This window comes from Phaenicophaeus curvirostris, chromosome 20 (assembly GCF_032191515.1).
Source record: "Phaenicophaeus curvirostris isolate KB17595 chromosome 20, BPBGC_Pcur_1.0, whole genome shotgun sequence".
In the NCBI taxonomy this organism is placed as follows: Eukaryota; Metazoa; Chordata; class Aves; order Cuculiformes; family Cuculidae; genus Phaenicophaeus; species Phaenicophaeus curvirostris.
Window position 1 is genome coordinate 4,995,928 of NC_091411.1, and position 27,191 is coordinate 5,023,118.

At 50.8% G+C, this 27,191-nt stretch overlaps 1 protein-coding gene across 2 annotated transcripts in view; it reads right to left on the reverse strand.

The window, feature by feature from the left end:
* ASTN2 (astrotactin 2) overlaps window positions 1-26,545 on the reverse strand; it is a 344,412-nt gene extending 317,867 nt beyond the window's left edge. The window contains exon 1 of one of the 2 annotated variants that reach the window (XM_069873427.1): window positions 26,230-26,523. In XM_069873427.1, coding sequence (XP_069729528.1) covers window positions 26,230-26,482 — 253 coding nt within the window. In that variant the 5' untranslated portion in view covers window positions 26,483-26,523. Of the gene's footprint in view, window positions 1-26,229 lie in introns of both variants that reach the window. The other variant, XM_069873426.1, reaches the window with a different exon arrangement.
* Between the last annotated feature and the right edge of the window lie 646 nt (window positions 26,546-27,191).

Genomic DNA, 27,191 nt, shown 5'->3' on the forward strand with positions numbered 1-27,191 from the left:
GAGCTCAGGGCCACACTGCATCATTATTTTTTTTTTTTCTAGAGTTGGCACCCAGCCCTCCCTCTATAGCTTCTCCTGGCTTGGTTTCAACAGCAATAGGTTTTATTATTATGCCTTGCTGCCCTAATTCTCTCCGCACTCAATTTTCCATTGACATGTTGACCCTCTGCTACATTTGCTAGCGCTGGGCAGGCAGCGCTCGGTCACCTGCCTGCATGAAAGTGGAGTTGAGGGGCAGGACATGCATCCTCCTGGACCTGCTGGCATCTGCATGGACACAGTCCTGCAGGAAAGGGAAGGCTGAGAAGTCTCTGAAGGAACCAGAAAGACACAGAGATGGAGATGGTGAACAAAGAGAAAGTCAAGGAAAGTAAAAAAAGATGCAGGACCAAGAAAATGATGGGTCCAGGGAAGGCCAAGAAGAGAGGAAAAGCAGCAGAAATTCAGCTGATGAAGTAGGAAACACAACGTCGACATGTGGTGATAAAACAGCCACATAACACCAGCATGAGACACTAGCAGGGCTGTCAGTTCCTCACCCTGGAGGAAACTCTCCCTGCTCCACATGTCCAGCAGTCCAGCCCTGCCTGGCTCCTGGTCACTTTTTCACAGCCCCTCTGCGACACCCAGAAGAGCAGCAGGGCAAGATGCAGATGGTTTTGCTACCAGGAGGCTCATTTCTGTTTCCTCTTCTGGTTTCTATCAGTCAGACAGGTTGGGCAGAGAGAGGTGGGTGCCCCTAGCTAATTTCTGGGGTTTCCCCCCACCAAAAAATGAAGAGAGCTGGGAAGCAGATTGCTCCTAGGAGAAGATCCATCTCAAAGACAGCATTACAGCTCCAAGCATTGCGTCCATCTGCCTCAGGCTGCAAGGCAGGCGGGACAGGAGCCTCAACCTGGGAGAGGGATGCAGATGCACAGGTGCAGCATCCGTAACCCACAGCCCCTGACCCGGTGGTGCTGGCTGTCCCCAGAAGCCACCTCACCTGTTCCTGCTGACTTTGCCATGCAGTCCTAGACCACTCCTTCACAATTTTATTCGAAGGAGGCATGCAAATACCAGCTGAGGAGCAGCCCTGCCAGGGGGTGAGAGCAAGGGGATCAGCATCAGCACCTCCCAGGAGGCTCGAGGGAGGAGGATGAGGTAAAGGTGGAGGAGGACAGTGCTGGCTTGCAGCTGCCTGTGCAACACAATGAGGAGATGGAGAATGGCCTGTGATTACAATTTGAAGGGCTTCTGTGCACTGAAAGGGAACTGATTCAATTGTGCCTCAGCTCCTAAGAAGCTGTCAGCAATCAAGGCGTCCTCCCCGCTACAATCACTGGAGGCAGGGTGCGAGGGAGAGCGGGAAGAAAGTAGCTTAGGTGATGGCGAAGTACAGCAGCATGGCTCATTCTGCAGCTGCAGTTTCCTTCTCCATCAGCACCCATCACACAAGGGACGGAGCACTGGGGGCACCAGGGGGACAGAGGAGATGCTGCTTTGTGAAACACTTCTCCGGCAAATGTTGGATGCCCCTGAGACCCACCAAGCCATGGACTTTCAAGATTGAAGGAGTCAGGGATGCTGCAGGGGAGGAATTTGTGATGCACATTTTGTGAGTGCTCGGAGCAGCGGGTGGCATGCAAGAGCACCCAAGCTCACCCACATTTTCCCTGGCCCCTGGGCTGTGCCCATCAGCAGGCAGCGTGAAGGCAGACGGATGTCCCATATACCGGCAGTACCTCCAGCCCAGGCACCTGCTGCATCCCAACTCTGCTCCCTGACTGCACTTAATTTGAGTAAAACTTTAGCCCAGCCTCCCCTCCCCACGAGCTTTCACTCCACTAATTCAAGATCGAAGCTGCTGAAAGTCACTTAAAACACCTCACTGCAAACCTCAGACTGGGCCAAGGAAACTTGAACATATGCAAGGTAGAAACAAATATATCCCTCTGAGCTCCTGCCCTTCCTCACGAAATCACAGGAAGCATGGATACTCATGGGGTGTATTTAGAGGGAAAGGTGATGCAGCAGATGCTGCAGAGCTGGTGGGCAAAGACAACTCTAATGTCAGCCCCTGCCTGTGCCCAGCACCAGCTGCCTGCAGCCCCCAGGACCCTAGGAGCACCAGCAGCTTGGAGTTGCTCGCTGCTGCTCATGCACAAAAGTCAATTTGTGGAGCTGGAAAGCAATCCTGAGAAGATTTCAGCTTTGGGGGCTGCAGGAGATTGGAGTTCATTTTAAAAAGCTAGCACCATGCCAGAAATGCTTGCCACAAATCCCAAAACGGAGCAACCAATATGCTCGGAGCACGGCTGAAGCATGCACGTTATTTCAGAGTTTATCCCCTGCCCGTGGACACAAACTCTTCCCAAACAAATGCTACCCTGTAATATCATCCGCCAGAAGGATGGCACCAGGACACATGCGTTCACCTGGCCACCTGCAGACCTCCTCGTTGACCCAACTGAAGGGTTTTTTTCAAGCTTTGAAGAACAACCTCTAAAGAAAAGACAGATCTATGAAGTCTGCTTGAAATCAGTGCACATTGATAGGTAGAATCTTTGTAATTACGTGCACCTTGAAGGTAGGTAGAAGCTATCCTATTATCCAAGGATATTATAATTACCTCATTTGCCTACTAAAACGATCATGTAACAATATTTGAGTTGGAATTTTTTCGTTATTTGCTAAAAAATTATGTGGTAGCAATCAAGTGAAAATTTAGGCTGTTATACAGCCATAGCAATATTGCTAGCAATTTGTGTAACCAATAATCATTATTTTTAATGCATTAGCCAACATGCTTAAATAGGCTTTTTTATATGCACATACATACGTGTGTACACATACACATGCACTGATGAGCAACATGGGCTCGATTTCCTTCCCTCTGAAAACTGAGACTTTTGATGCATCTTTTTTAGCACTGCATGGGACTTAACACTTCAGCAGGAGGTTCATTTCTCAGATAATCTGATCCACACCCCAAGTGGATGCAGAAGACAGAGTTTCCCATCAGCTGATGGCAGCCTGCGTGATCAGAGAAGAATCCACCGAGTTCTATGTGAAAAGAGACTGGGGAAGAAAGGATGGGGTACAACACTATTTTCCCTTCTCTACAAGCCCATCGTGGGATGAATAGCTCCTCCACACCAAGATAGCTAGGGAAAATGTCTTGGACTCATTCTCACAAGGCTTCTGTAGCTCTGCTCCTAGGCTTTAACCTCTGTTTGTAACATACAGCCCACTCTGTTGCACAGGGTGTGAGGTTTCTTTTCTTATAAATAATAAAAAAAAAGAAATAGACTCAGATTTTCACTTGGCATTGCCCTCAGAAAATGGAGATCTGACTACCTATTCCTCATGATACCAAATTACCACTGCCAGGCCAGACACAGTGAATAAATTCTTGCTTCTAGAGATGCCCTCTCCATTTTAAGCGCATGATGGGACCAGCTTCCCATCGACCTGAGGACACTGGTAGCGCTGGCTGTAACCCCTTCAGTCTATGTCATTGCCCCCCAGCCAGCAAGCAATCCCAGGAAGGATTAGCATGAGAGCCCAGCGGGATGATACACTTCCCCAGCTGAGAGCAGCCTTTGGGAGCACTGACACCAAAACTCAATTTCCTTCTCTGCTGTAGCATTTAACCTTGCAGAAAGGAGGGAGTGTACGGAGGAGAAGGAGGAGGGATACAGGGAAGGATGGATGTTTCTATTCAGTACACCCCTCCTGGGTCCTACCCTTCCTGAGAAGCCTGAAAAAAATCCTTGCTGTATTTGTGGGAAGCAGGGATTAAAAAAAAAAAGGAGCAATATTGTGGCTTGTTGTAGCCTTCCTGCAGTTGGAGTATGGGAGAGAACTACCACGTGAGCAGCTCATCCAGAAGCCGGCTGTTCCTGAAGACAGAAGCAGGCAGGAAGGATCGCAGCAATCATGCAGCACGACCCCCCGCCTGACAGCGGCCAGCTAATTTCATTTGGGGATTTGTGCTTCATTTTCAGGCTGAATTTATGTAATTGCAGCTTCCAGCTGCTGGATGCAGTTATGCCTCAGTTTGCAAGGTGGGGGGCTTTGCTCTGAATAGCCTTATTTCCCCAAATGCAAGGAGCTGGACAAGCAATGTTATTTTTTCCCAAGCTTTCACACCAGGGCAAGGCCACAGCCATGTGCCTCGAGAATGGGCTTATTTTACCATGCAAGAAAGAAAATAACAATTCCCAACACAGCACCAGGCTGTGCAGAGAAGAACTGGCCCAAAACCGCTGCGCGCAGGCTCATCCACAGCTCTCCCCATCTTATGGGGGTCCCCTTCTCCAGGAAAATGCCCCTCCAAGTCAAATGAGGTGTGACCAGTCAGGAAAGCTACATCAAAAATAGTGTGGTCAGCAGGAGCAGGGAAGTGATCATGCCCCTATATTTGGTGCTGGTGAGGCTGCACCTTGAATCCCCTGCTCAGTTTTGGGTCCTTCCCTACAAGAAAGACATTGAGGGACTGAAGCGGGTCCAGAAGAAGGCAATGAGGCTGTTGAGGGTCTGGAGAACAAGCCTTATGGGGAGCGGCTGAGGGAACTGGAGCTGGTTAGTCTGGAGAAGAAGAGTTTGAGGGGAGACCTCACTGCTCTCTGCAGCTCCCAGAAAGGAGGTTCTAGAGAGGTGGATGCTGGTCTCTTTTCCCAAGTAACACGTGGTAGGATGACAGGAAATGGCCTCAAGTTGCACCAGGGATGAGGTTTAGATTGGATATCAGGAAAACTTCTTTACCAAAAGATTGGTGAAGCATTGGAAGAGGCTGCCCAGTGAAGTGGTGGAGTCACCATCCGTGGAGGGGTTCACAAAACATCTAGACGTGGTGCTTCAGGACATGGTTTAGTTGGCACGGTGTTGTTGTGTTGATGGTTGGACTTGATGCTCTTTAAGGTCTTTTCCAACCTTAATGATTCTGTGATTCTGTCAGAGAAGTACAAGGAGATTTCTCACAAGTTGTAGCTACTTAATGAAACTTGTGCATCCTGGCTGCCAAGCTAATATTAGCCCTTCAGATCTGAAAAGGCTTCCTAGATCAGGTACAGAGTTGTTCCAAACACTAATATAATTCCCTAAATATCCACACCAAGCCCTGGGTGTTGTGCAAACAGTGGAAAAGCTGCAGTATTTTTCTTAGTACGATTATTTTGTTTTTAAAAAATAGAAGACCATGGCTCCAAGAGCACGGAGCTAAATACCAAACTGCAGGAGAGCAGGAGCTTCACTCAGAGTCTAATTAAGGGTCAGCCAATATAGAAACCAGCAAAGTATAATTTGAACAGGTTGAGGCAATGCAACTTCTTTAAGGGATGGCAGAAAAGAGGCATGTCAAGCAACCTGGCAGTATTATCTGCAAAAGAAAGCCTTTAAAATAGATGAAGGTGATTTAAAGGGTCTAATTTCAGCAGATTTTCAGAGAGCTTATGATAAAAGTGCTTCATAAAAGATTAAGGAAAATAAATGGCAACCCAGTAAGGGGCACAGCCAGGCAGGGATTACAGCTGCCTAGGCAAAAGGAAACAAAGACAGTGCTTCCCAAATTGAAAAGAGGTTCACAGGGGCCAGCTGTATTATGGAAATGGTGCAAGAAGCAGAGAGCAAGGAGCAATTTGCAGAGGATCTTGGGGAGCTTCGGTTTGCTATGGCTATGGAGGTTGAATATCTCCTGCTGGATTCATAACAAACTGTGGGAGGTGGACGACAAAATTCTGTTTAGGCGATTAAATGAACATGTTCTGCACACTGAACTGCTCACTGGTGGAAGGTGGATGTGACAAATAACCATGTTGATCCTATATTTTAATTGATTCACCTCTGATATTGGTGATAGAGGAGACTCCAAAGGCAGATGATGAAGCCACATCCCTGCAGCAGGATGGATTAAGAGCCCGGGTGGCACGGGGCAGGGAGAAAAGAGCCAGATGTGCCTCAGCTGGCAGAGAGATGGCAAAGGAGATTGTGAAGCCTGATCACATCCCTGCTTCTGATGACAGATAAGCTGGCAGGGCGGTACGAGCAGGGAGAAGGGCTGCGTTTTATGAGCTCCAAATCTGGTGAACGTGCCATACCGTAACAGTGGAGATGCTGATGGTGAGCCTGCCCATGTGAACGTTTGAAGGAAAAAGCTACTCGGAGAACACCCAAAATTTAATTAACAACCTGCAACACCTTTCCAAAGAAAGGTACAAGGACACAGAAAGGCATAGAGTTCCTATTGCTTTCTGTAATTGGCAAAACAGGCGCACACAGCCTGGCCAGTGCCAAAATCCTGCCCATCCAGAGCTTCCACCTCCCTCTCTCAGCTTGAGAGCTGCCACACTGTCCTTTTCCATCGCCCCAAGACCTGCCACCAGCCAGCCTTCCCTTCCGAATACCAGGAAAACCCAGGAGAGGTCTGAAATACAGCTTTCATGACTTTTTAATGCTCTCCTCCTACACCTGCTGCCTCTGAAGATAAATAGGGCTCACGTCGACTTTAAGGGCTGCTTTTGCCAGAAACTGTGCACACACACTCCTCCTCTGAACTGGACAAGGGGACTCCAGTCACACACGGATGTATTTGCCTCCAAGCATCAAGCTGCAAAGTTTATGGAGAACATCTGCAGGCAGGATCCTGCATGCAGCCTGTTTTGGAGGCAGCCCTGGAAGCCTTTAAACAAATAGTTGACATATATTTTTGGGAGGTGCTTTGGGGGGGCTGTCAGTTCATGCGAGCTAATTAAATGGAAGAGAAGCTGGTTCAGAGCTTTTCATTAACAACCCGCCAAAGGTGGGTAGGGAGCAAGTGCAATTCCCAAGTCTAAAGTAAAAAGAAAGAAATACATAACCAACAGTTTTCTTCATGCAAAGCTAACACAGAGTAAATCAATCAAACCCTGCTCCCCCATGCCAGGGGAGGACGCATCATTGAGCAACACTCATCACTGCCCGTTGGTGATTTCTCATCTCACCTGTGTCAGGGAAGCCTTACCGAGTGACAGCCTCGGGGCTGGGGCAGACAATGCAGCCTCCCCATCCCATCCATCCCATCCCACAGGCTTCCAGATGTTGCAAAATACCCTGAGCAATGCACTTCACTAACCGCGTCATGAGAGACAAATCAGTCCTTGGGCAATTTAAAACCTTGCTATTTTTTCCAGGGACCCAGGAGGTGGCCACATTAGCAGCCTCTACACACCTAACTAGAAGCTGTTCAGCTAAAACTTCTGGAGCAATTCAGAGACAGAAAGTGTCCAGCTTCCCAGGGACTTTCCCGTAGAGAGCACTAATGACATCAATCAGAAAGCCAGTTGAGCTTCATACACCTGCTATCTTGTTGCACCTCTTCGTCAGCATCTCTAGCAGCATCTAACAGCAGGAGGACACTTCCAACAAATCCCAAGAAATGCACTTCATTCCTATATACAGAAAAACTTTTGGTCAAGGATTGATCATATAGACACTGCCATCCACCTGCACAACCCTCCTCCACCAGCCCTACGGCCTGTGTGGCACGGGGGACAACATCGTGCTCAAACATCACAAAGCAATGGTGAAGACCAGGCAATTTGAATTTGGACTGGAGAAAGAACGGGTAAAACCAGCGGTGCCACATCTCCGTGTACAAAATGAGTGCCTCTTTAACAGCGCTTGCAATTAAATTCAAATAAATTCTGAGGTAACCCCCTCAAATTGGACAAAATGATGCAAAGATGAGGAAATTTCACCTCACGCGCTCACCTCGCCGCAGGTGCAGCCCTCAGGCTCTGAAGCAAAGATGCTTCTAAAAAAAGCATAAAGGCTATATGGCACAAAAGTGTTAGCATTTAGTCTGAGCGTGGACTTGAGAGTCTGCTTCATGGCACAGAAGCATCGCTGGATAGTAGTACAGAGCCCTGTGATGGGGACTGGAAAGAAACAGTGACTTGCTGGATCTAAGTGGAAGAGGCAGAAAAAGTTACAGAATCATAGAATGTCCTGAGTTGGAAGGGACCGACAAGGACCATTGAATCCAACTCCTGTGCTTGCACAGGACACCCCAACATTCACACCATGTGGCTGAAGGTGTTGTCTAAATGCTTCTGGAACATCGTCAGGCTTGGTGCAGTGACTGCTTCCCTGGGAGCTGTTCCAGTGCTCCACCACCCTCTGGGTGAAGAACCTTCTCCTTATGCCCAACCTGACTCTCCCCTGGCATCTTCCTGCCATTCCCTCAGGTCACCAGAGAGAAGAGCTCATTGACTGCTCCTCATCCTCCCCTTGTGAGGAAGCAGCAAACTGCAATGAGGCCTCCCCTCGGTCTTCTCTTCTCCACAGGGGCCCCATCAACAGGAACATCCCAGCAGTGACCAGGTCACACTGCGACAGCTAATACCAGCACATCCCCAGCCTACACTTCATCCTAACAAAGACACAAGTGACATTTGAAAGAAAGCACGCTTCATGTCTCCCTAAATTCCCCTCTCAGCCAGAGCCAGCAATCTGTGGATTGGTCAAATTTACGCCTCCATGCGTGTCCAGCATCTACTGTCTCTGCAAACACTGTTAGGGAAAACCCCTTCAAATGGGATTTCTCCCCACTGGGTTTTTTTCCTCCGGTACAAATCTATTTGAAAAGAAGATAAAGCATCTGCAGTTTGACTGAGGTTTTATTCAGAGAAAGCTCTGGCTCAGAAATAATTGCCGTTTGCTATAATTGGTGAGATGCAGGAAGGGACCAGATACAAGTGGAGTCTGGTGCAATTTTGGGAGATTTGTTACGCTTAGCTCGCTTCTATCAATTTCAGTGGCTCAGACGCTTATGACCTGTTGCTCAGCTTATTGTGAAAATGGCTTTTATTTACTGCACTTCCATTAAAAGATGAAATCCATGCATAGGGCTCACAGGGCAGAAAATCACAGTTTACGTCTCAGCTTATCTCCCTTCAGCGGCCTCAGCTCATTTTCGCCCTGGCTTGCTCCCAGCTGCTATAAAAAAAGTATTTCCGAGCAGTGTTTTGAGTAGCCAAGGCCCCTTCCAGCCCACAGGGCAGCAGGCGCATTCAGATTTTAAGGGAGTACTGGATGCTGCAGCCACCATATCAGCCCAGGCGGGGAGGGATGGGGAGGACGGGCTCTTAGCTCCCAGGACACAGGGCTCCAGCAGTCAGTACTTTTGCAACAACCACGGATTTTACTGCCCTTGCAATCACCCTCCAAGGCCCAGCCAGCGCTGCTCTCCTGCCAGACTATCAGCTCCCACTGCCTGCAACCTAAGAAGATAGAAGTCAAGTCCATGCCCCACACTGTGCTCCTGGAGGGCAGGTTCAGACTGTCCTAGATCTGCAGAGCTCCAAGCCTCCCCTCGCAGCCGAGCGGGCACTGCTGATGCAGAAGTAGGCTCAGCATCTCCTTCTGCACCACAGACACTAGAGCACTTCTCGCCAGAGCTGCAGCAGGAAGCAACCCAGCCTGCACATCAACAAGAACAGAGCAAGCAGTGATGGGACCTGGCTGCCTCCTCCCTCTTCGGCCCTTGTTTCACATGGCAAACATCACCAGCCATGTGAAACAGCGTCAAGGAGGGAGGACAGGCAGGGAGGGACCCCGAGAGAGGCCATGTGAACACCAGACACGCCATCTCCAAGGGTAGTTGGAGATGGTCCCCAGCACCAGTGTGGAGTTGCTAAGGTTACCTCCTCGGCCGCCTAATTAAAGAAGCTGTCACTCCCTCAGAGATCAGGAGATGTGTGTGCACACAGGGGAGAAGACAGGAACTTTCAACCGTGTAGATCATTTCTAGCACACTAGAGCGGAGAGAAAACCCTTCCTCCTAACGGGACAGCGTGTTACAGCCATTAGACTCAACAGCAGCATCTGGCTCTCCTGCTGCCCAGCCACTCATTGAGCCACCAGGAGAGCCATCAGCTACAGAATTGCATGGGGCAGCAGCTACCCCAGCATGGAGAAGCTGTGGATCCTGGTCTGTCAAATCCACTTACCCCCCCATTTCTACCACATATCCTTTCCTCAGCTCTTCACACACCATCAGCCTGCAGGAAAGGAACAGAGAGAAAGCCTCCTTTCCACTCACCACATCCACGTAGGAATTTCACACCACCTTGGTGATGCAAACGGGGAGCTCCCTGGGCCCTTGCAATCAGTGGACAAGGAAGACTGTAAGGACGTGAGCTCACTTGGTCAAGGTCATCTCATGAGTCAGCAGCAAAGCCAAGAAGACAACCCCAGATCGATTTAAATGCCTTGCATTCACCAGGTCAATCCACACACACATGTATGCTTCCTTTAATTGCACTCCAGTAAAGATCATGGAGAAAAGCTCTTCCCCCTGCTGCCCAACACATCCAAGAGATTGTTTTCACCTCCTGAAACCAGATCCCAAATCCCATATACAAGATTAGGAACCAGGCTGGGTGCGTGGAACAACACCAGCTCGAAGAGGCTCAGGACAGCCTCTCCTTCTTTTGGGATACACCCAAGAATGGCACACATATCTCACGTAGGGCTGCCCTTTTCTGTAATCAGCTCTGAGCACCTTCCTGCCCATCTCCATCCCAGCTCCAAGAGCGGTGGACCCTTCTCCATGATGCAGAGAAGGCAAGACCATCCCCATCCATGGTTAACACTCGGATTCAGGAATGCTGGGCAGAGAGATCCCAGGACTGTCCCACCCAGCACAATCCAGCAGCTGGCATCCTTGGGAGAAACCACAGAATCCATCCAGTCTCTGCAGCCAGGCCTCTGAGGAATGGGAGTAGCATTATTCCTGGATGTCAGCACTGCTGTGGTGTGACTTTGCTGGTTCAGAAAAGTTTAAGAGCAGCAGGGTGAAAAACCAGATGCAGCCAAAAATGCAGAGAGATCCCTGGAACTGAAGCGCTTGCCAAGTTTTTCCCTAACGCTTCAAGACACCTACTCATCCTCCCCAAGGGCTTGTCAGACTCACATGGCAAAAAATACACGCTCCACACCCACCCAAGCCCAAAAGAAAAGACCCTTAAATAAATCTGGAATCCAGGGCTGGCAGGAAGACAAAGTTGGGGGTGGAAGAGGAATTTTTGGTGTCTATTTTCTAACGAAGGAACTGCCTGACAGCTCTTCTGCAGGAGACCAGAGCTCATGGCCCTGTAATTCACACAGCCCCCTTAGACACTGCAATAGATTGCTTTTAATTATAGGGCAGGTGCTCAGAGGCCCTTGGGTATCTGAGAGAGCGCAATGGAAACTAGAGCTTAATGGGAATAAAGAAAAGTCATCACCACAAGCCGGTGCCTTTAGGTGGTCGTGGAAAAGAAAATTCCAAGAAAAGGTGGTAGGTGAATGACCATTTATGCTGTTTGCCTTCCTAGCCAAGAGAAGCTGCTGGCAGCCGGCAAAGGGACGTGTGCTTAGCGCAGCCTCATTAGACACCCTGGACACCTCATATGCTACATCTTCAAGCGGTACGAGTGGTTGCTCTGTACATGAGGCAACACGTGAGCAGCCAGCACTGGATCACAGCTTAAACCAATGAAATGCAATGTTGGGGTTGGGGAGCCAGTCACTGGAACTGGCTGTAACAGAGCCCAAGGTGTTACAAGCCCCCAGACATGCTAGACCATTCCCTTACCCAATACTGGAGTTTCATGGCCAGCCTTTGCCTCCCAAACCCACCTTCCCTGTGGCTTTGGGTGAGCAGAAACAGCATGAACCTAACAGCCCTGGGGAACAAACGAGGAGCAGAAGCAGCTCAGAGCCAGCATCAGAGCTGGCCAGCTCTAGCCTCCCCCCCTTCACTCCTCACCGAGGTGATGCCACTTGATAACACATTATGCAGATGCTTAGTTTTCACAGACCAAATCCAACAGCAACAAGTGCTTCTGGGGTCAGAAGTGAAAAAGGCATCACTTGGCCAGCAAGGATGGGACCAGCACATGTCCATGCTCCATCAACATCTCATCTCACGCCTTCCTGCTGCTCCATCAGCTGCCTGGAGTAAAGCAAGCACCCAGGGGGGCAGGAGGCACCCACCACTCCCTCCACTGGGGGTGCACAAGCTCGCCCTGCCCAGCATATACCAGTAGCACCAACAGGAGCCGTGCTGGATGCAGGGTCATAATTGTGACAGCCAAAGCCAGCAGCACCTCAAAGTGCCTCCAGGGATGGTCACATTATATTCTGGCCAGGGCTAAAGTCCTGTTGAGAGCTGTCTTCCATGCAAACTTTCTTTTTCCTCTTTTTTTTTCCTTTTGTTAAATGTGTCACCTTAAGATTGTAAAAATACTTTCATCTTCAAAACAGTGTCACAATTCCCCTTCAGCATTTTCATAACAATGCTGCGATTCTGGCTTCAAAATGTCTTTCCAAACTTATTGTTCACACATACGCTGAACTGTAAAGCTTAGAACTGAGGGGCTGCGATGAAACTGGAACAAGCCACTCTTTGAATAAAGACAAGATTTCTTTTCATCTAGTGCTAATTAACAGAAGCATCCCTCCCTCTGCACTGGCCTCTGGTCAGCATTCTGTGTGTCCATGAGACCTCAAAGGAAAACCTCCCTCTTCCCTAACCACAATCCGTCTGTGCATGGCACAAAGCAGAATCCGCACCAACAGAGGACTTCCCAAAGAGGCCAGTGTTACAGAGATACAGGAGGGAGATGTAGGAGCTCCTCAGGAGCTGATGTGGGACCTTTACACCCTTGTCAGGACACACAGACACTTACAGCCATTATGTGCAACCTAGCACCTCACCAGAACACAGGAGCAAACCTGCTCCAAACCTGTTCCTCACCCCGCAGAGGCTGCTGGATGAGGTGGATCTTGGTGATCCTTATAAGGCCATCCTCCTGGCCAAACCTTTCTGTCTAACTCAGTTCATGCCAGGAATAAAAATCTCCCTGGGTAGCTCCTTAACTGCTGCAAGTATTTGCAAAGACTTGGAAGAATGAGACCGTGGAGAAGACTGGGGCAATGTTGCGTGGGCATTACCAGCCAAATTAAAGCTGCAGGTTGCTCCCTAGACAGGTCCAGAGCACCTCTCCTCTCGCTCAGGTCTCCCCTGCCCTCCAGCTGCCACAGCCGAGGTAAGAAGAACCATTTCAAATAACAGCTTTTCTTGAATCTCAATTCTTCCCCCACCCAACAAGAGCAAAAGGAGAAGAATATTAACACCCACTAGGCTGCCCTTCTGCACCTTCAGAGCAGTTCCGTAGAGAGATGATCAGAATGAGCAGTGATTAAAAAACCACACCTCACATCCACAGAAACCCCTTGCCTTCTGTGCCACAGCCAGGGCAATAATGTCACCTTCCTTCCCCACCCAAACCCCTTCTGCGAGCTGGAACGGGGAGCTGCTGTCCCACACAAGCTCCCTGCTGACAGAGGTTGTGGGATAGGGATACAAGGTGATCTGGGACAAGCTTCCCAGGGAGGTACTCACAGAGCTGCCTCAGGTGTGAGCCAGGCATCTACACACAAATTTGCACTGAGGTCTATTAAATACTGGGGTTCTATGACTTCGGGTAGACCCCAAACCAGCAGAGAAGCTTTCCAAGGAGCTATGAGCAGCAGGTAACATGTATTTGGGGCAGCACTGCAGCTGGGAGATGCCACAGGAGAAACACTGATGTGTTGCTCTGCAATGGGAAGGCTCTCAGGAGGCTTAACTTTTCTTCAGCATCCCCTATGAACACCCTGTATCCCACCCCAGCGCAGGCCCCAGGCTGCCACGCCAGCTCAGCTGAGAGGAGTGCTGCAAACAGGATTTTTTTCCTCCTGGTTTGCGTTTAAGTGGCTCATTGCAATACGCTGTAAAACCTTTCATCAGTAAGGAGGGAAAAGGTTTTACAACAGTCTTTAAAGCGAGCCCAGGCAGAAGAGAAAACCGCCCCCGTCACACACAATTTTGGGCAGCGCACGTGATTTCGGGCATCACACGCACTCCTGGGGCTCAGAAGCCGGCAGCATCCCCGCATCCTCAGCTCACGGAGCTCACATCCTGCCCCAATCCCAGCTCCCATCCCCATTCCCGCACGCCGCTGGGCCACGGCGTGTTAAGGAACAGCTTGTCAGCTAAGCGGCAAAGGCAGCTGCTACAAAAGCAGAATAAAATTGAGTACAACAAGGAGCAGCGTGTCTGTCGTGCAAACTGCTGCTCCGGCAAGACCCCAAGCTGGCTACGAGCAGCCCCTACAGGCAGTGTCCCCGACCTCCCTCCCAGCTGCCATGCCATGGCATAATGGATTTTCTCCTCCAACGCAGCAGAAGCCAGGAACACAGTAAGGACAACTGTGGTGCTTGTCTGGCAAAGAACAGAGGAGGAGGAAACAGCAAGCACTGGGATGCGATAAGATGTAAAGCAATGTAATGGAGTTTGTGTCTTCAAGCAGCTCTGCTTTCTTCAGCTGTGCTGAAAGACAAGGCTGTTGCCATTTAATTAAATACACTTCTAGCCCTTATGATCATGCTCGGAAAAATTAAAGTGAGAAACACATGACGGTTGATCCAGCACAAGCCACCCGACTGTAACAACTGCAGTGAAAGTGACCACAAACCTCTACTGCCTTTTTCAAATTCCATCGGTATTGAAGGCTCTTAATAGCCAGGATCAACAGACCACATTGGCAACACCATGTCCCATTCTTGGTGGCCTGAGGAACCATGTCGAAGGTGTCTAGGGAAGGAGGAGAAGCTAAAGAAGCTGCAGGTGGCAACATCTGGGCTCTTCAGGGATGAGCCCAAGAGGGCTTGGAGCTTCCAATGCAAGAGCAAATGGATGAAAAGGCTGGCGTGCTTTTGAGGTGTCCTTGCTCCATCCTACAGGTGTTCACAGCAATTCCTGTATTCGAAAATTATAAAACAACCTCCCTCTCTGGTGTGTCCCCTCCTTCTTACTCAAGGACCTCAGGTTGCCAGGCACCTCAGCCCTGTCGTAGCACACACCCTGGGTCTCCTGTGCACCAGGATGCATTTAATGAGAACACATACAGGCAGCTTCTGATTTTACAGTGTGTTTACAGCACACATTTGAGGAGCTACACAGGATGGGAAAATACATCCCATAAACAAACTGCTAAACAAAGCAGGCTAAGTGCGTACCACTCCAAACAAAAATAGACTCCAGCTAACCTCCGCTTTTCAAACATATGCCTCTGATGACAGCTTCATTTAGTGCCTCTTATCCCACTTCTAGTTTTGATTTTTAGGCTCTGCCACCATCGACAGCAGCCTCAGACACCTCCCACTGCCCCCACAGATCCAGGAGAGCCGAGGCAGATGAAAATACACCCAACTAGAGCTGGAAACCACCAAGGGTGACAGAGGCAGAGGGCTGCACTGCCCTTCTCTGCTCCCACTCTGTGGGCAGTGGGATCAGCAGCAGCAGACCAGATGTCGCCAGAGGCTGCAGGGACAGAAGGGGATATCAGGTGACAGGAGTTGCACACCAAGTCTTTTAGACAGACATTGTGCCCCTGTACTCAGTATTGGTGAGGCTGCACCTCGAATCCTGGGTTTGGTTTCAGGCCCCTCACTACAAGAAGGACATTGAAGGGCTGGAGTGCATCCAGAGAAGAGAAGGGAGCTGGGGAAGGGGTGGGAGAACAAGTCTTATAAGGAATGGCTGAGGGAAGTGGGGTTGTTTAGCCTGGAGAAGAGAAGGCTGAGGGGAGATCTCATCACCATCCACAACTGCCTGAAAGGAGGTTGTAGTGAGGTGGGTGCTGGCCTCTTCTCTCAAGTAACAAGCGACAGGATGAGAAGAAATGACCTCAAGTTGTGCTGGGGAGGTTCATCTTACACATCGGGAAAGTTTTCTTCACCCAAAGGGTTCTCAGGCACTGGCAGAGGTTGCCAAGGTAGGTGGTGGAGTCACCATTCCTGGAAGTATTCAAAAGATGGGCAAATGAGATGCTCAGAGATCTGGTTTATTAGTGGACAGATACGGTTGGACTTGATTTCAAAAGTCTTTTTCAACCAAGCAATTTATGATTTACAGTCTCCACCCCAAGAGCTGCCCCAGCAGCAGCCTCTCTGCCCGACAGCTGAACTCTGCCACTCTCCTTATACCCTGAAGCAATTTCTCAAGTGCTCAAACTTTATTATTATCCCCTTTCTTGGGGCTGCTCAGAGGGCACGTTCCCCTGTGAAAGCTTTTTATACCAAGATCCAAAGCTGTTGAAGCTGCGCGAAAGTAATTCCCACCCACTCCTACTGCCCCGGGAAGAATATTTCTTTGCTGTTTTTGCATAACAAACAGCTACATGGTTTTCCCTTTTTCTCTCGAGAAACTCAGGCTTAGAGGCAAACACCCGGCACAGAGCTAGTCCGAGATCAGACTTCATAAAGTTCCCCCTGCGAGGGGGAGCAGGGGGGGACGCGCTACTGCAGAGATTAGGCTGCAGCCTTTACTGATAGCATTCAGTCACCCTGGCAGGCTGCGGCACACCGAGTTTGTAAAGCTCCTTGGGAATCCTTCAAGATGAAAGGTACAGTATGATACGGATGTATTATATCCATGGGCTTTGTTACAGCACACATTTCCTAGCACGGTTTTATTGCTAGAACACAAAGTTCAGCCGAAGCCCAGGGGCTCTTCAGGTGACGAATGCAGCCCTACAGCCCTCCCTCCACTCTGCAAGGATGAAAAATGCTGAAGCCCCCGATGCGAACACGGTAGATGAAGCAGCCAGCGTCCTTCCAGCAACAGCAGGTGAGGACCTGCCTGTGCAGATAAGGCCAACGTCATCACTGCTGGATGTTTCTTCAGCCTGCAACACACCTGTTGGGTCCCCAAAATGCCAGTGCTGTGATGAGCTCCTCTAGAGCACCCCCTCATCACTCGTAAGGGTCAGGTAAACTGAGCCCACCTTAACCAAGTGGTACGCAGTGCAGGCATCCCCTGGGAGACTCCAAGTTGTCTACCCTGAGCACCTGCTCCAGACAGAAGATGATGGGAAGCATTTGCCACATTCAGTGGGTGGTCCTGGGGATCCCAGGCCACACCAGAGCCTGAACCAGCACAAGCTCCAGGCACATGGGGGTGAAGCCCAACACACTGCTTTGGCTCAGGCTGTCTCTCCTACAAACTCCTGTTTGGAGGGAACAAGGGGAGATGGTTTCTCCACTTTTTGGGGAGCCTAATTGATGCTTGAGACACTACAAACCTGTCCGTGGATACAGCTTGACCATGGGCTGCCTGGTTTGGATGGCACAGAAGGGAGGAAGGGAAACATGCATCCACCTTTTGGACCACCTTCCCAACACCTCACTCCTCCTAATCATGTATTTCTGTCCAGATTACCCAAACATTAGAGGTCAAAGAACAAGGAGCGTGATGCCAACAAGAAAGCTTTCAGAGAAGTCTGAGAGGAATTCACTGGGCATGTTACAGGGCAGGAAAAAGAGTTTAAATCCCTTTAATTTAAACAAACAACAAGCGTAAAGGTCAAGAAAGAAATGTGATGGGAGTAAAAGGAAAAGGGATGTCCCAACAAGCTCCCAAAGCTCTCCAGGGCTACCACCCACGCTGAGCAGGTGACTGTTCAGACCCAGCAAGCCAAGGTGAAGTGTTTTCCATCTCCCCCAACCCCAGGGAGCAGCCAGTGCAAGGCAGCACTGAGTAAAGCAAACTGCAGCAGGAACAACTATTGAAATCTGCCATGGGAGCCCATTCGCCCTGGGCAGCCCATCCGAGTGGGAAACTGCCCCACACAGCACATCCTGCTCTGGGTGCACAAGTAATTAACCAGGTATCAAATTTATCCCAGCTCCCATCAGACCCCCAGGCTGCAAAAGCAAAAGCAACACAGCAAGCGTGAGCTGAAGTAGAGGCTTTTCAGCCCCAGTTTGCAGACCTGGAGCTCCCTGGCTAGGGCAGATACGCAGCAGGCCCTGGTCCTGGGCTGCAGTGAACTCCAGCCCTTCTCCTGCACATGAACTGCCCCACGTTTGCCACCACAGCTCGCTGCCAACATGGGAGAAGTGCACCAAGGAGCTGATCATAGAATCATAGAATAACCAGGTTGGAAGAGACCCACCAGATCATCGAGTCCAACCATTCCTATCAAACACTAAACCATGTCCCTCAGCACCTCATCCACCCGTGTCTTAAACACCTCCAGGGAAGGTGACTCAACCACCTCCCTGGGCAGCCTGCTCCAGTGCCCAATGACCCTTTCTGTGAAGAATTTTTTCCTAATGTCCAGCCTAAATCTCCCCTGGCGGAGCTTGAGGCCATTCCCTCTCGTCCTGTCCCCTGTCACTTGGGATAAGAGCCCAGCTCCCTCCTTTCAGGTAGTTATAGAGAGCAATGATGTCACTGAGCAATTGGCTAGAGGCAAAAAAAAAATCCTACGCTGTTGCCAACTCCTATTTTTTGTCACTTGATCCCATATTTTAGGGATGTGCTGCACTCCCTGGAACACCAGTCGCTCAAGAACCAGAAAGAGCAGCAAGGGAAGGATATGGGCTGTGAATGGCCTTGGGACAGACACGGCTGTGACTGCGGCAGCCGCGGGCGTGCTCTGCAACGCCAGCTCACGTTAGGTGAGTGCCTGGCAGCCAGCAGCTCTCAGGGCTGGCCAGGGAGCCCAGCTCATGCACAGAGCCAGGGCAGGGCTTCAGCCATCAGTCAGGCCACCCCGCTGCCCCACAGAGAGGTGGAAGAAAGGGGGAAAAGGAGAATGAACCAAAGGTGCAAAGGTATCAGCACAGCTGAGCTCTTGAGACGATGCCCGTGGCCAGCAGCAGGACTGGGAGCAAACCTGGAGTCCCCAGATTCTGCAATCCCAGGGCCATGGGCTTCTGCGAGGGTGGTTTCTCATCCACCCTCAGTCCATAGGGGCTTTTGCAGCTAGGGCAGTGCCTCTTGTAGGTATAGTTCATCAGACCCAGAGAAAGAAAGGCACTGGGCACCAAAATAACCAGGCTGCCCCAAAGGGGCATTCCCTCCACCACGCAAGGACTGGCGAGCACTCAGCCCCAAGGCGCTGCACTCCGCTCCCCCCGCTGCAGCTGGAGAGAAAATATCTGTTTCACTCCTGTGCTCTAGAAGAGCAGATGATGGTGCACGTGAGGTGGCTAGGCCCAGTGGGTCGCCTCTCCAGCACCCTGGCTCTCCTCTCCCCACGGAGAGAGGCACAGCTAACCTTTTGCAGCTCACCTCCACACAGGTTCCGCTGTGTGCTCTGCCTTCCCCTCTTAACAGGATCACTCCCATACATATGCCTGGGAGCAACACCATCAGCTCAGTAATCTTCCTAAATACAGCAGTTACCAGGTGACTGGGAAAAAATCTCTTTTACTGCTGATGCTGCTAATGGAAAATTTCTCCCCTTTCACTGCTGCTTTCAAAGCCAGTGGTTTCATACAGACTTTGTCTCACACAGAGACGGGAGAGGTGGAAGCAGAGGGAGGGGTGCAAGAATAGTGGGGAACAGATAATGAGAAACAGAGGGAACTCATACTTCTGTCTTCTCCACATAAATCACCTCTACCCTGGCTCCATATCTTATCTGCCCTGTCTTCTTGCAGGCAGTTACAGCTCTACCTTCTCCTGCAAGGAATCCTTCCTTCCTCCCCAGATCACAGCAGGGTAAGCACACCAGATGCGTTCAAGAACAGTGCTTCCTGCACAGCATAGAGGGAAGACACCCAAAGGGATCGATGGACCAACATTATTTATTCTGTGATTTTTTCCCAGGGGACACTCAGAAAGCCTCGCCCAGCGCAGGCAGCCAAGATCACTGTTTGCCCTCTCAGCACGCCATCCTGCTTCTTCAATACCATTAAGTGTCTCCATACTGTCTGGACACTGGAAACCTTAACCACATTAACTGAGACCCAAGCAGCAGCACAAGCATTCAATTCTTTTAAGTGGCACCATTTCTTAAGCTGGTTACGCACAAGAAGCATCTCTGCTCGATGCTGTCACCCACCCAGGTAGTGACAGGGGCAGGACTGGGGAGCAGCGAGGAGGAGGAGCAGGCACCGATCTCTTCTCTCTGGTGACCAATGACAGGACCTGGGGAAATGGCAAGAAGATGTGCCAGGGGAGGGTTAAGTTAGATATCAGGAAAAGGTTCTTCACCCAGAGGGTGGTGGAGCACTGGAACAGCTCCCTGGTCGTGGTGCCAAGCATTGCAGTATTCCAGAAGCATTTGGCCAATGCCCTCAGGCACATGGTGTGAATGTTGCAGTTGTTCTGTGCAGGGTCAAGTGTTGGACCTGATGATCCCTGCAGGTTCCTTCCAACTCAGAACATTCTATGATTCCCTGTTTCAGGTGGTGCACTGGGAGAAGCACGCTCCTGACATGAGCTGTACCGTGGGCACTACGCAGGATGAAAGGCTTTAATCAAGGCATGTCTATTTTCTTCACTTCTCCTTTCAGTCTCCAAACACACACTCGACAAGGTGTTTTGGTGTGATGGTAGGTGTTTCTCAAGCCACCTGTGACTGTTTACATATATATTGAGGAAGCATAAGATCAATAAATCATTGTTCCCACAAGTGTCATCAACTCATTCCCAGCCAGTCCCACACCTGAATTCTTGTTACACCAGGAAAGCCCAAGGGCTCAGCCAGGTTTCACAGTCAGACAACGCTGCACATCAACTCTGTATCAACAATGCAGTACAGAGGCTTGTCCATCACACAGCCAGGGTTCACACTTTCAGGGCTAAGAAAGTAAAGGGTAGCAGGTTTTAGAGGTTATGTCCAGCTGCACGGTGGCACTTGGAGGCCACTCACCTCCCAAGCCCCCAAGGGCAACATCAACCTCCTCATCTAATTCTGAAGAAAAGCATACATTTTCCTCTAGCAAAAGAGCAATAAAGACCTCTAGCACACCGACATCATTGAAAACTCACTGCCATCACATGGGAGGAAGGAGGTGTGGAGGGGATCCCCAGCCAGCAGCCTCCTCCCGCTACTCCAGCCTGACAGTTCAGCTGCAGAAAACCAGCTCCTCTCTCTATAGTTAATCTTCTGTTGCCACTAGCTGGTCAACACGGGTACTCTTGGAAGCAGCAACTCCCTAAGTACAGCATGCCACTCAGTTACAGATTCCCAGCCTTAACTGGGATTTTCACCCCAGCAAATACCCAAGATGAAGCAAAATCCCTGCAAGTCCGCACCCCACCATGCTGGGGACAAGCCATGTTCAACCTTGCCTTTGGGAAGGGAGTCGGTCATCGGAGGAGTGACCCATTTTCACGGGCAGTTAGTGCTTGCAGCCTTTCTGCGTGCTACAGAGCTCGCCTCTCCTGCAACCACGCCAGACAGATCTCCAGCTCAGGACACGCATATGTGGTACAGCACCAGCCCAAGCCCAACTCTTCCTCCTTCCCTTTACAACTACAAGAACACAACAGCCTAGAAAGCCTAAGTAACCATATAGTTTCATACAAGGCAGGAAAAATTCCTACCACAAAGATCTCCCTCTTCTCTCTGGCCTTCCCGGGCAGCCCCCACCACCAGGGACTTGGCTCAGACCCTCTGGCCATGAACAGCTGTGGATGGGCATGAAGGAGAAGAGAAGAAGCCCTTGCTCTCAGGTCTACATTCCCCTCACTCCCCATCCCAAAGATCCCGCCAACAGGTCTTATCTTTACTGCACCACCTCACTGGGAATTTTTACCTCCCTCCCCTTGCCTGGTGATGTGACTCTACCCCTTGAATTACCTTGCAAACATTCAGAAAAAGAAACATAATCAAAATAAACCCAAATATTTGACTAATGAAATGTCTGGCCAGTTGTGCAGTGCAGCTCTTGAGTCTAGCAGGAGGCAGTTAACAGAAAAGGGAGGTGTTGAAACCAGGCTTTGGTCATCTCCTTCTCTCTGTAAAGACAACCTAGTTTTCAGATACAGGGTCTCACACCGGACATGCTCTCCCTCTGCCTCCTGCACGATGCTGCTCCAGATCTCACAAGCCAGCTGAAAGCAGAGAAAGGTGCTTCTAAACAGCATCATCCAAAAGCTTCAGTCACACCCGTGCTCCCCGGGTAACCCTCCAGCATCCCTACCCTGCTCTGCAAAAACAGGAGTAAGGATGGCAAAATCCTGCTCAAGTATTTTCAGATAAAGCAGCAAATTCACACAGTCTGCAGGGAACTACGCGCTTTCTTTTATTTTAAGGCATATTTTTACTCTAAAGAGAAGTAGTGCAAGTTACAAGATGGCTTCGGGGAAAGTTAAGGGAGAAGATAAAAGAAGTGGCACTGAACTGCTGAGGAGATGGAGGAGCCGCACAGCTTCAAGAAGTGGGGGATAATCATCAGCCACGCACAGGGGCCATGGTGGGACACCAGCAATGCAGGTGCACGAGCACCTTTTCCACCAACCAGCAAAACAAAGCACCTTGTAGCACCACAGGCCCATCAAACAGCATCCAATAAAGCCATTTATGAGAAGTGTGTAGTAAAGTCTTATGTAAGCCACTACGGGGTAAGAGCAGCGGTGAAAAACTGTGTGCCTGTTTCCTCCCCCCTCCCCTATACGTGCTCACAGACCTCGTCTAAATTAGCTTGGAAGCAAACTGCTCCGCTCCCTGAATTGCACTTAAAGCAGACTACGCTGCTGGTGGAACAGCGATTGTACGGAACACATGGCTGCTGACTAAATCAAGGTACGTACCTTAGAGAGAGCTCACTGTACAAGAATAAAGTCAGCGATAGGCTGCACCATTTGCCAGTGTAACACTAGAAGAACTGGGGAGGGGGAGGATACCGCAAAGCATCAGTTGTATCCAAGGTTAAGGAAAGGGCAGGATGCTTTTTGAGGAAAGGGGATGCACAGCAATTCACAATGCGCTGGTGGCAAAGGTCATTGGTTGTTGCTGCTGGGTCAGTTTATTTTAAGGTAATTGGGGGACAGAGGGAGAACCATCCTGCTTGTCTCAAAACTAAGCTGAGGCGTAGAAAATCCAGAAAGTCAGGCACCTCGCTGAAGGAGGGACACTGAGCACACCAGAGCGGCGAGCGGTGTTTTGGTGCAGGTCCCAGGCTGCAGAGCGGGGAGGATGCAACGGGGAGGATGCCACAGGGAAAGAAAGTTTTCTATCTCATTTTGGGGAGGATGAGCCCACTCTCCCCCGGCCTCCCCACCCTCCCAGAGGCGGTGCCAGGCGTTCCAGTGGCAGGGAGGGCTCCGGCGGAGCATCTCCGGGCTCCCACCACCCCCTAGCGGGCTACCCACGGCCGGCGAGATGCTGATGCTCCCGATGCTGCTGCTACCGCGTCGCGGAGCCAGGGGTCGGCTCGGTGGGGGGTTCCTGCCATCGCTTTCTCCTTCCTCCTCAGTCCTGCAGCAGCTCCTGCAGATCAGGCTTCTCTGCAGGCAGGAGCGCAGCCCTGGAAGCTCTGGCTTTATGCATTTCAATGTATAAGATCTCACATAAGAACAGAAAAGTTGCTTCCTCCCTAGAAGAAGGAGTCCCTTAAAGAAACGGCCCCGAGGAAACTGCACTCTAATCTGAATATTCAGCTCGGTGAACCATATGCTTTGTACCAGACATCAAGTCAGAGCATCTGTCTCCTCAGCCCATTTTAACTTGCTCTGCCCTCAAAAAGAACGAGCAGAAGTTTCACACTGCTGCAGACAAGGCTCTGGCACCTGCCAGCCTGGAGCTACACTTTCCCCCATCCTCCGTCAAGCGAAGGAACCACAAGAGGCACAGGAACCACTCCAGCCTTGGGAGATGTACTGAGATGGGAGACACTGAGCCATGCACTACAGACTGCCTGCCTCAGCCCCAGCACCTAAACTCATCACCACCAAGCTAGGCGATGTTTTGTTCCACGCTTTCTGGCCTGGAAAGACTTTTGAGCCCTGCTGAACCGGGTAGCTTCAATTTATTCTTAACTTCCTTCATATCAGAGTCTGTAGCATCAACACCAGGGCTATCAATGCCTGCTTTATGCTTTTCTTTTTTTCTTTCAAAAATCTCTCCAGGATGCCAGTCTGAATGGATGTCCTGACGTGCGTGCTTTTAGGAGGTCCCCCTACCACACATCTTTACTCACGTGAGGCCAGAAATCGGTGTTTGCAGCAAGAGCCTGGACTTAAAGACATTTAGGAGCTCTCAACACACTTGCAACCGGCAGGATGTCAGCTCTTACGTGTCTCCCTAAGCTCAGGCCCAGCCACCAAACATGCTCAGCAACACGCACAATACACACAAGCACCAGTAATCAGCAAACGATAAGCAATCCTTGCTCCAAAGCCATTCAACTGACCTCCCACATGTAACATGATTTTCGTCTCGGAGAACCCATTACAAGGCAGCAGCAGCTTTCAGGTTCCCAAACACCGATGAACTTTGGAAAGGATGCAGTGGGGAAAAAAAATATTACAGAATACTCCAGCATTAATTCCTGCACCATAAAAACAAGCCAACAAAACTCTTCTAAAGCACTCACCAGGAAAGAGTTGACTGCGAGCGAGACTCAGTTACCACACCAGGAGAGGGAAGAAATGCAACAAATTTGAAATATCAGAGCATCCACAGCAATTCATGAGCTAGACCTTGGGGAAGGACAAGTGTTTTACCTTCTCTGGAGGCAACATGCTGATTAATTTCAGGATGGTGATGAAGCCATCCCAGCACGGGCAAAGCTTCCATTTATCTTCTAATCTGCCTGTGGGTTCAGGGCAAGAGGAGGGGATGTTTGGGGGTTTTCTGTCCATGAAGGGGCAGCAAAAAAAATGAGTTTTGCAAAAGACATGCTACATATTCAAGAGTACATGCAGAACTGATATCCTAGGCAAGAAAAAAAGAGAATATTTTAGACCAAGACTTGGTCTCTTTACCAGCAGTAATAGGATTTGCTATACAAGATCATGCCTCTGATCTATCAAGACAAATTTCTCTCATCCAACTTGAGCTATTAGCTAAGCTACAGACAGAGGGGTTTCTTTGCCTTCTGATATATTTAGATCCGCATACAATTCACACCCCGTCCCTGAAGAAATTGTACTCTAATCTGAAAATTCAACTCAGTGGACCATGAAACTTCTTGCTACTTTTAATCACTGTAAGGTAACTGTCATCCCCACTGCATCAAACCTTTGATTTTTCACTTTTAATATTTGAAATAGAGTATCTAGTTTGTTTGGGATTTTTGTGGTTGATCAACCATGTCTAAGCAAACCACGCTGCAAAGCCAGAACTCAAGAGGCTCAAGAAGTACCGTCAACTTATTTATTACAGGCGCTTGCCTCAAGAAAGCTTCACAGAAGGTAAAATGATGGGACCAGGAGACACAGGCGTTTTCCTACTCTGGCACATCATATCCAGTGAAAGGGAGTCACTTCCACAAGGGAACTGCGGCGAGGAGCCCAGCAGGTCAGGCACACACGGTCACACCTCGAAACCCCTGATGCACTCAAAAAGAAGTCACAACCCAGCTGTGTCAAGCAGTATCTCAGACCCAGAGTTAAGCATCGACTCGAATTATCCCAGGTTCAGACAGCGAACAGCAAGGAAGGTAGTGGATAAAGAAGGGATCAGCAAAAAGCCTTGGGTGACCTGGCAGAGTAAACACCACGCTGGCCATACAGCCTTCTCAACAGATCCCTTGGAGGACCCCCAGGCTGATTAAAGCACAGAAAATGATAAAAGTGACAGAGGCAGCTCGGGCACCCCAGCTGAGACAACAGGAGCAGGCATCAAGATGAAAGTACAACCACAGAATTATTTCGAGCCCCATCCCCCTCCCCACGAGAACTGAGACAGGGGGCAAGTCCGCAGGCGTTCGCCACAGACCCAGGCGCTGGAGTTGTGCGTGAAACAAGAGCGAGCTTCAAGAATTAAGACGAAGCATTTATAAAATCAAGCTCTGGGTAGGAAGAAAACAGCCTCTCCCGTCCTCCCGGGCTCGGTGGTACCTCCTCCAGGGCTTAAGCGTTCAAGTTGGAGCCCGAGAGGCAGCCCCCATCACTTTACAGCCCGAGACGCTTTACTCGCAGGGATTTTTCGAGGCAGCAGCCCTCAGGCCCTGCTAAAAAATCCCTCCCCGGCAGGAATAAAAAAAAAAAAAAAAGAAAGAAACAGAGGGCAGCGTTAGAAAGCTCCAAAACACATCCCTGCTAAAGGGAGAGGGGGAAGAACAGGGAGGAGGGGAAGAACGGGGAGGAGGGGAAGAACAGGGGGGAGGATGCCGGCCGCCCGCACCGGGATGCTCCGCAGGTGCGGGAGAAGTAGGGGGAGCGGCGGGACGGGGCGGGACGCGTGTCGGGGCGGCGGTCGGGGCTCGTACCGAGGGTGAAGAAGGGCAGCTCGGTGTTGTCCAGGTCGTCCTGCACGGCGACGCGGCCGGGGAGCTCGCTGCGGACGAACAGCAGCAAGCGGGAGTCGGCGGCGGCGGCGGCGGCGGGCGGCGGGGCTCCGCTCCAGCTGATGTCGTTCTCGCGGAGCACCGGCAGCGTGGACACCGTCACCGTCTTCACTCGGCACGGACCGGGGGGCTCCCGCGACGCCGCCTCCGCCGCGCCGGGCCCGGCGCCCAGCATCGCCGGCAGCAGCAGCCACAGCGGCGGCGCGGAGGCGAGGAGGCATCGCAGCCGGGCGGCCATACCGGGCCGGAGCCGGGAGGGAGAGGGATGGAGACAGGCGAGGCGAGCGGAGCCGGGCTCGCCGAGCCACCCAGCCCGCCGCCACCGCCGCCCGGCCCCGCCTCCCGCAACGCCCCCCCCCCCCTCCGAGCCCGAGGGGGAGCGAGCGGGGGAGCCGGGGGGGCGGGGGGGATCCGAGCGGGGGGATCAGCCCCGGGGGCGGCGGGCACAGCGCTCCCCGAGCGCTCCCGGCAGCCCCGCCGCTCCCCCGGCTCCGATCGGACTCGATCGGGTCAAATCGGATTGGGTCGGGTGGGATCGGATGAGGTCAAACTGGATTGGGTTGGGTTCAATCCAATCGAGTCAAATAGGATTGGGGTCGGGTCGGATCCGAGCAAGTCAAATCAGCTTGGTTCGGGTTGGATGGAGTGGAGTCGGATTGGGTTTAGGTCAGATCCAATCGAGTTGAATTGCATCAAGTTGAATCGGATCCAAGGAGGTTGTGGAGAGGAGGGAGCTGGGCTCTTCTCCCAAGGGACAGGGGACAGGACGACAGGGAATGGCCTCAAGCTCCGCCAGGGGAGGTTTAGGCTGGACATTAGGAAAAAATTCTTCACAGAAAGGGTCATTGGGCACTGGAACAGGCTGCCCAGGGAGGGGGTTGAGT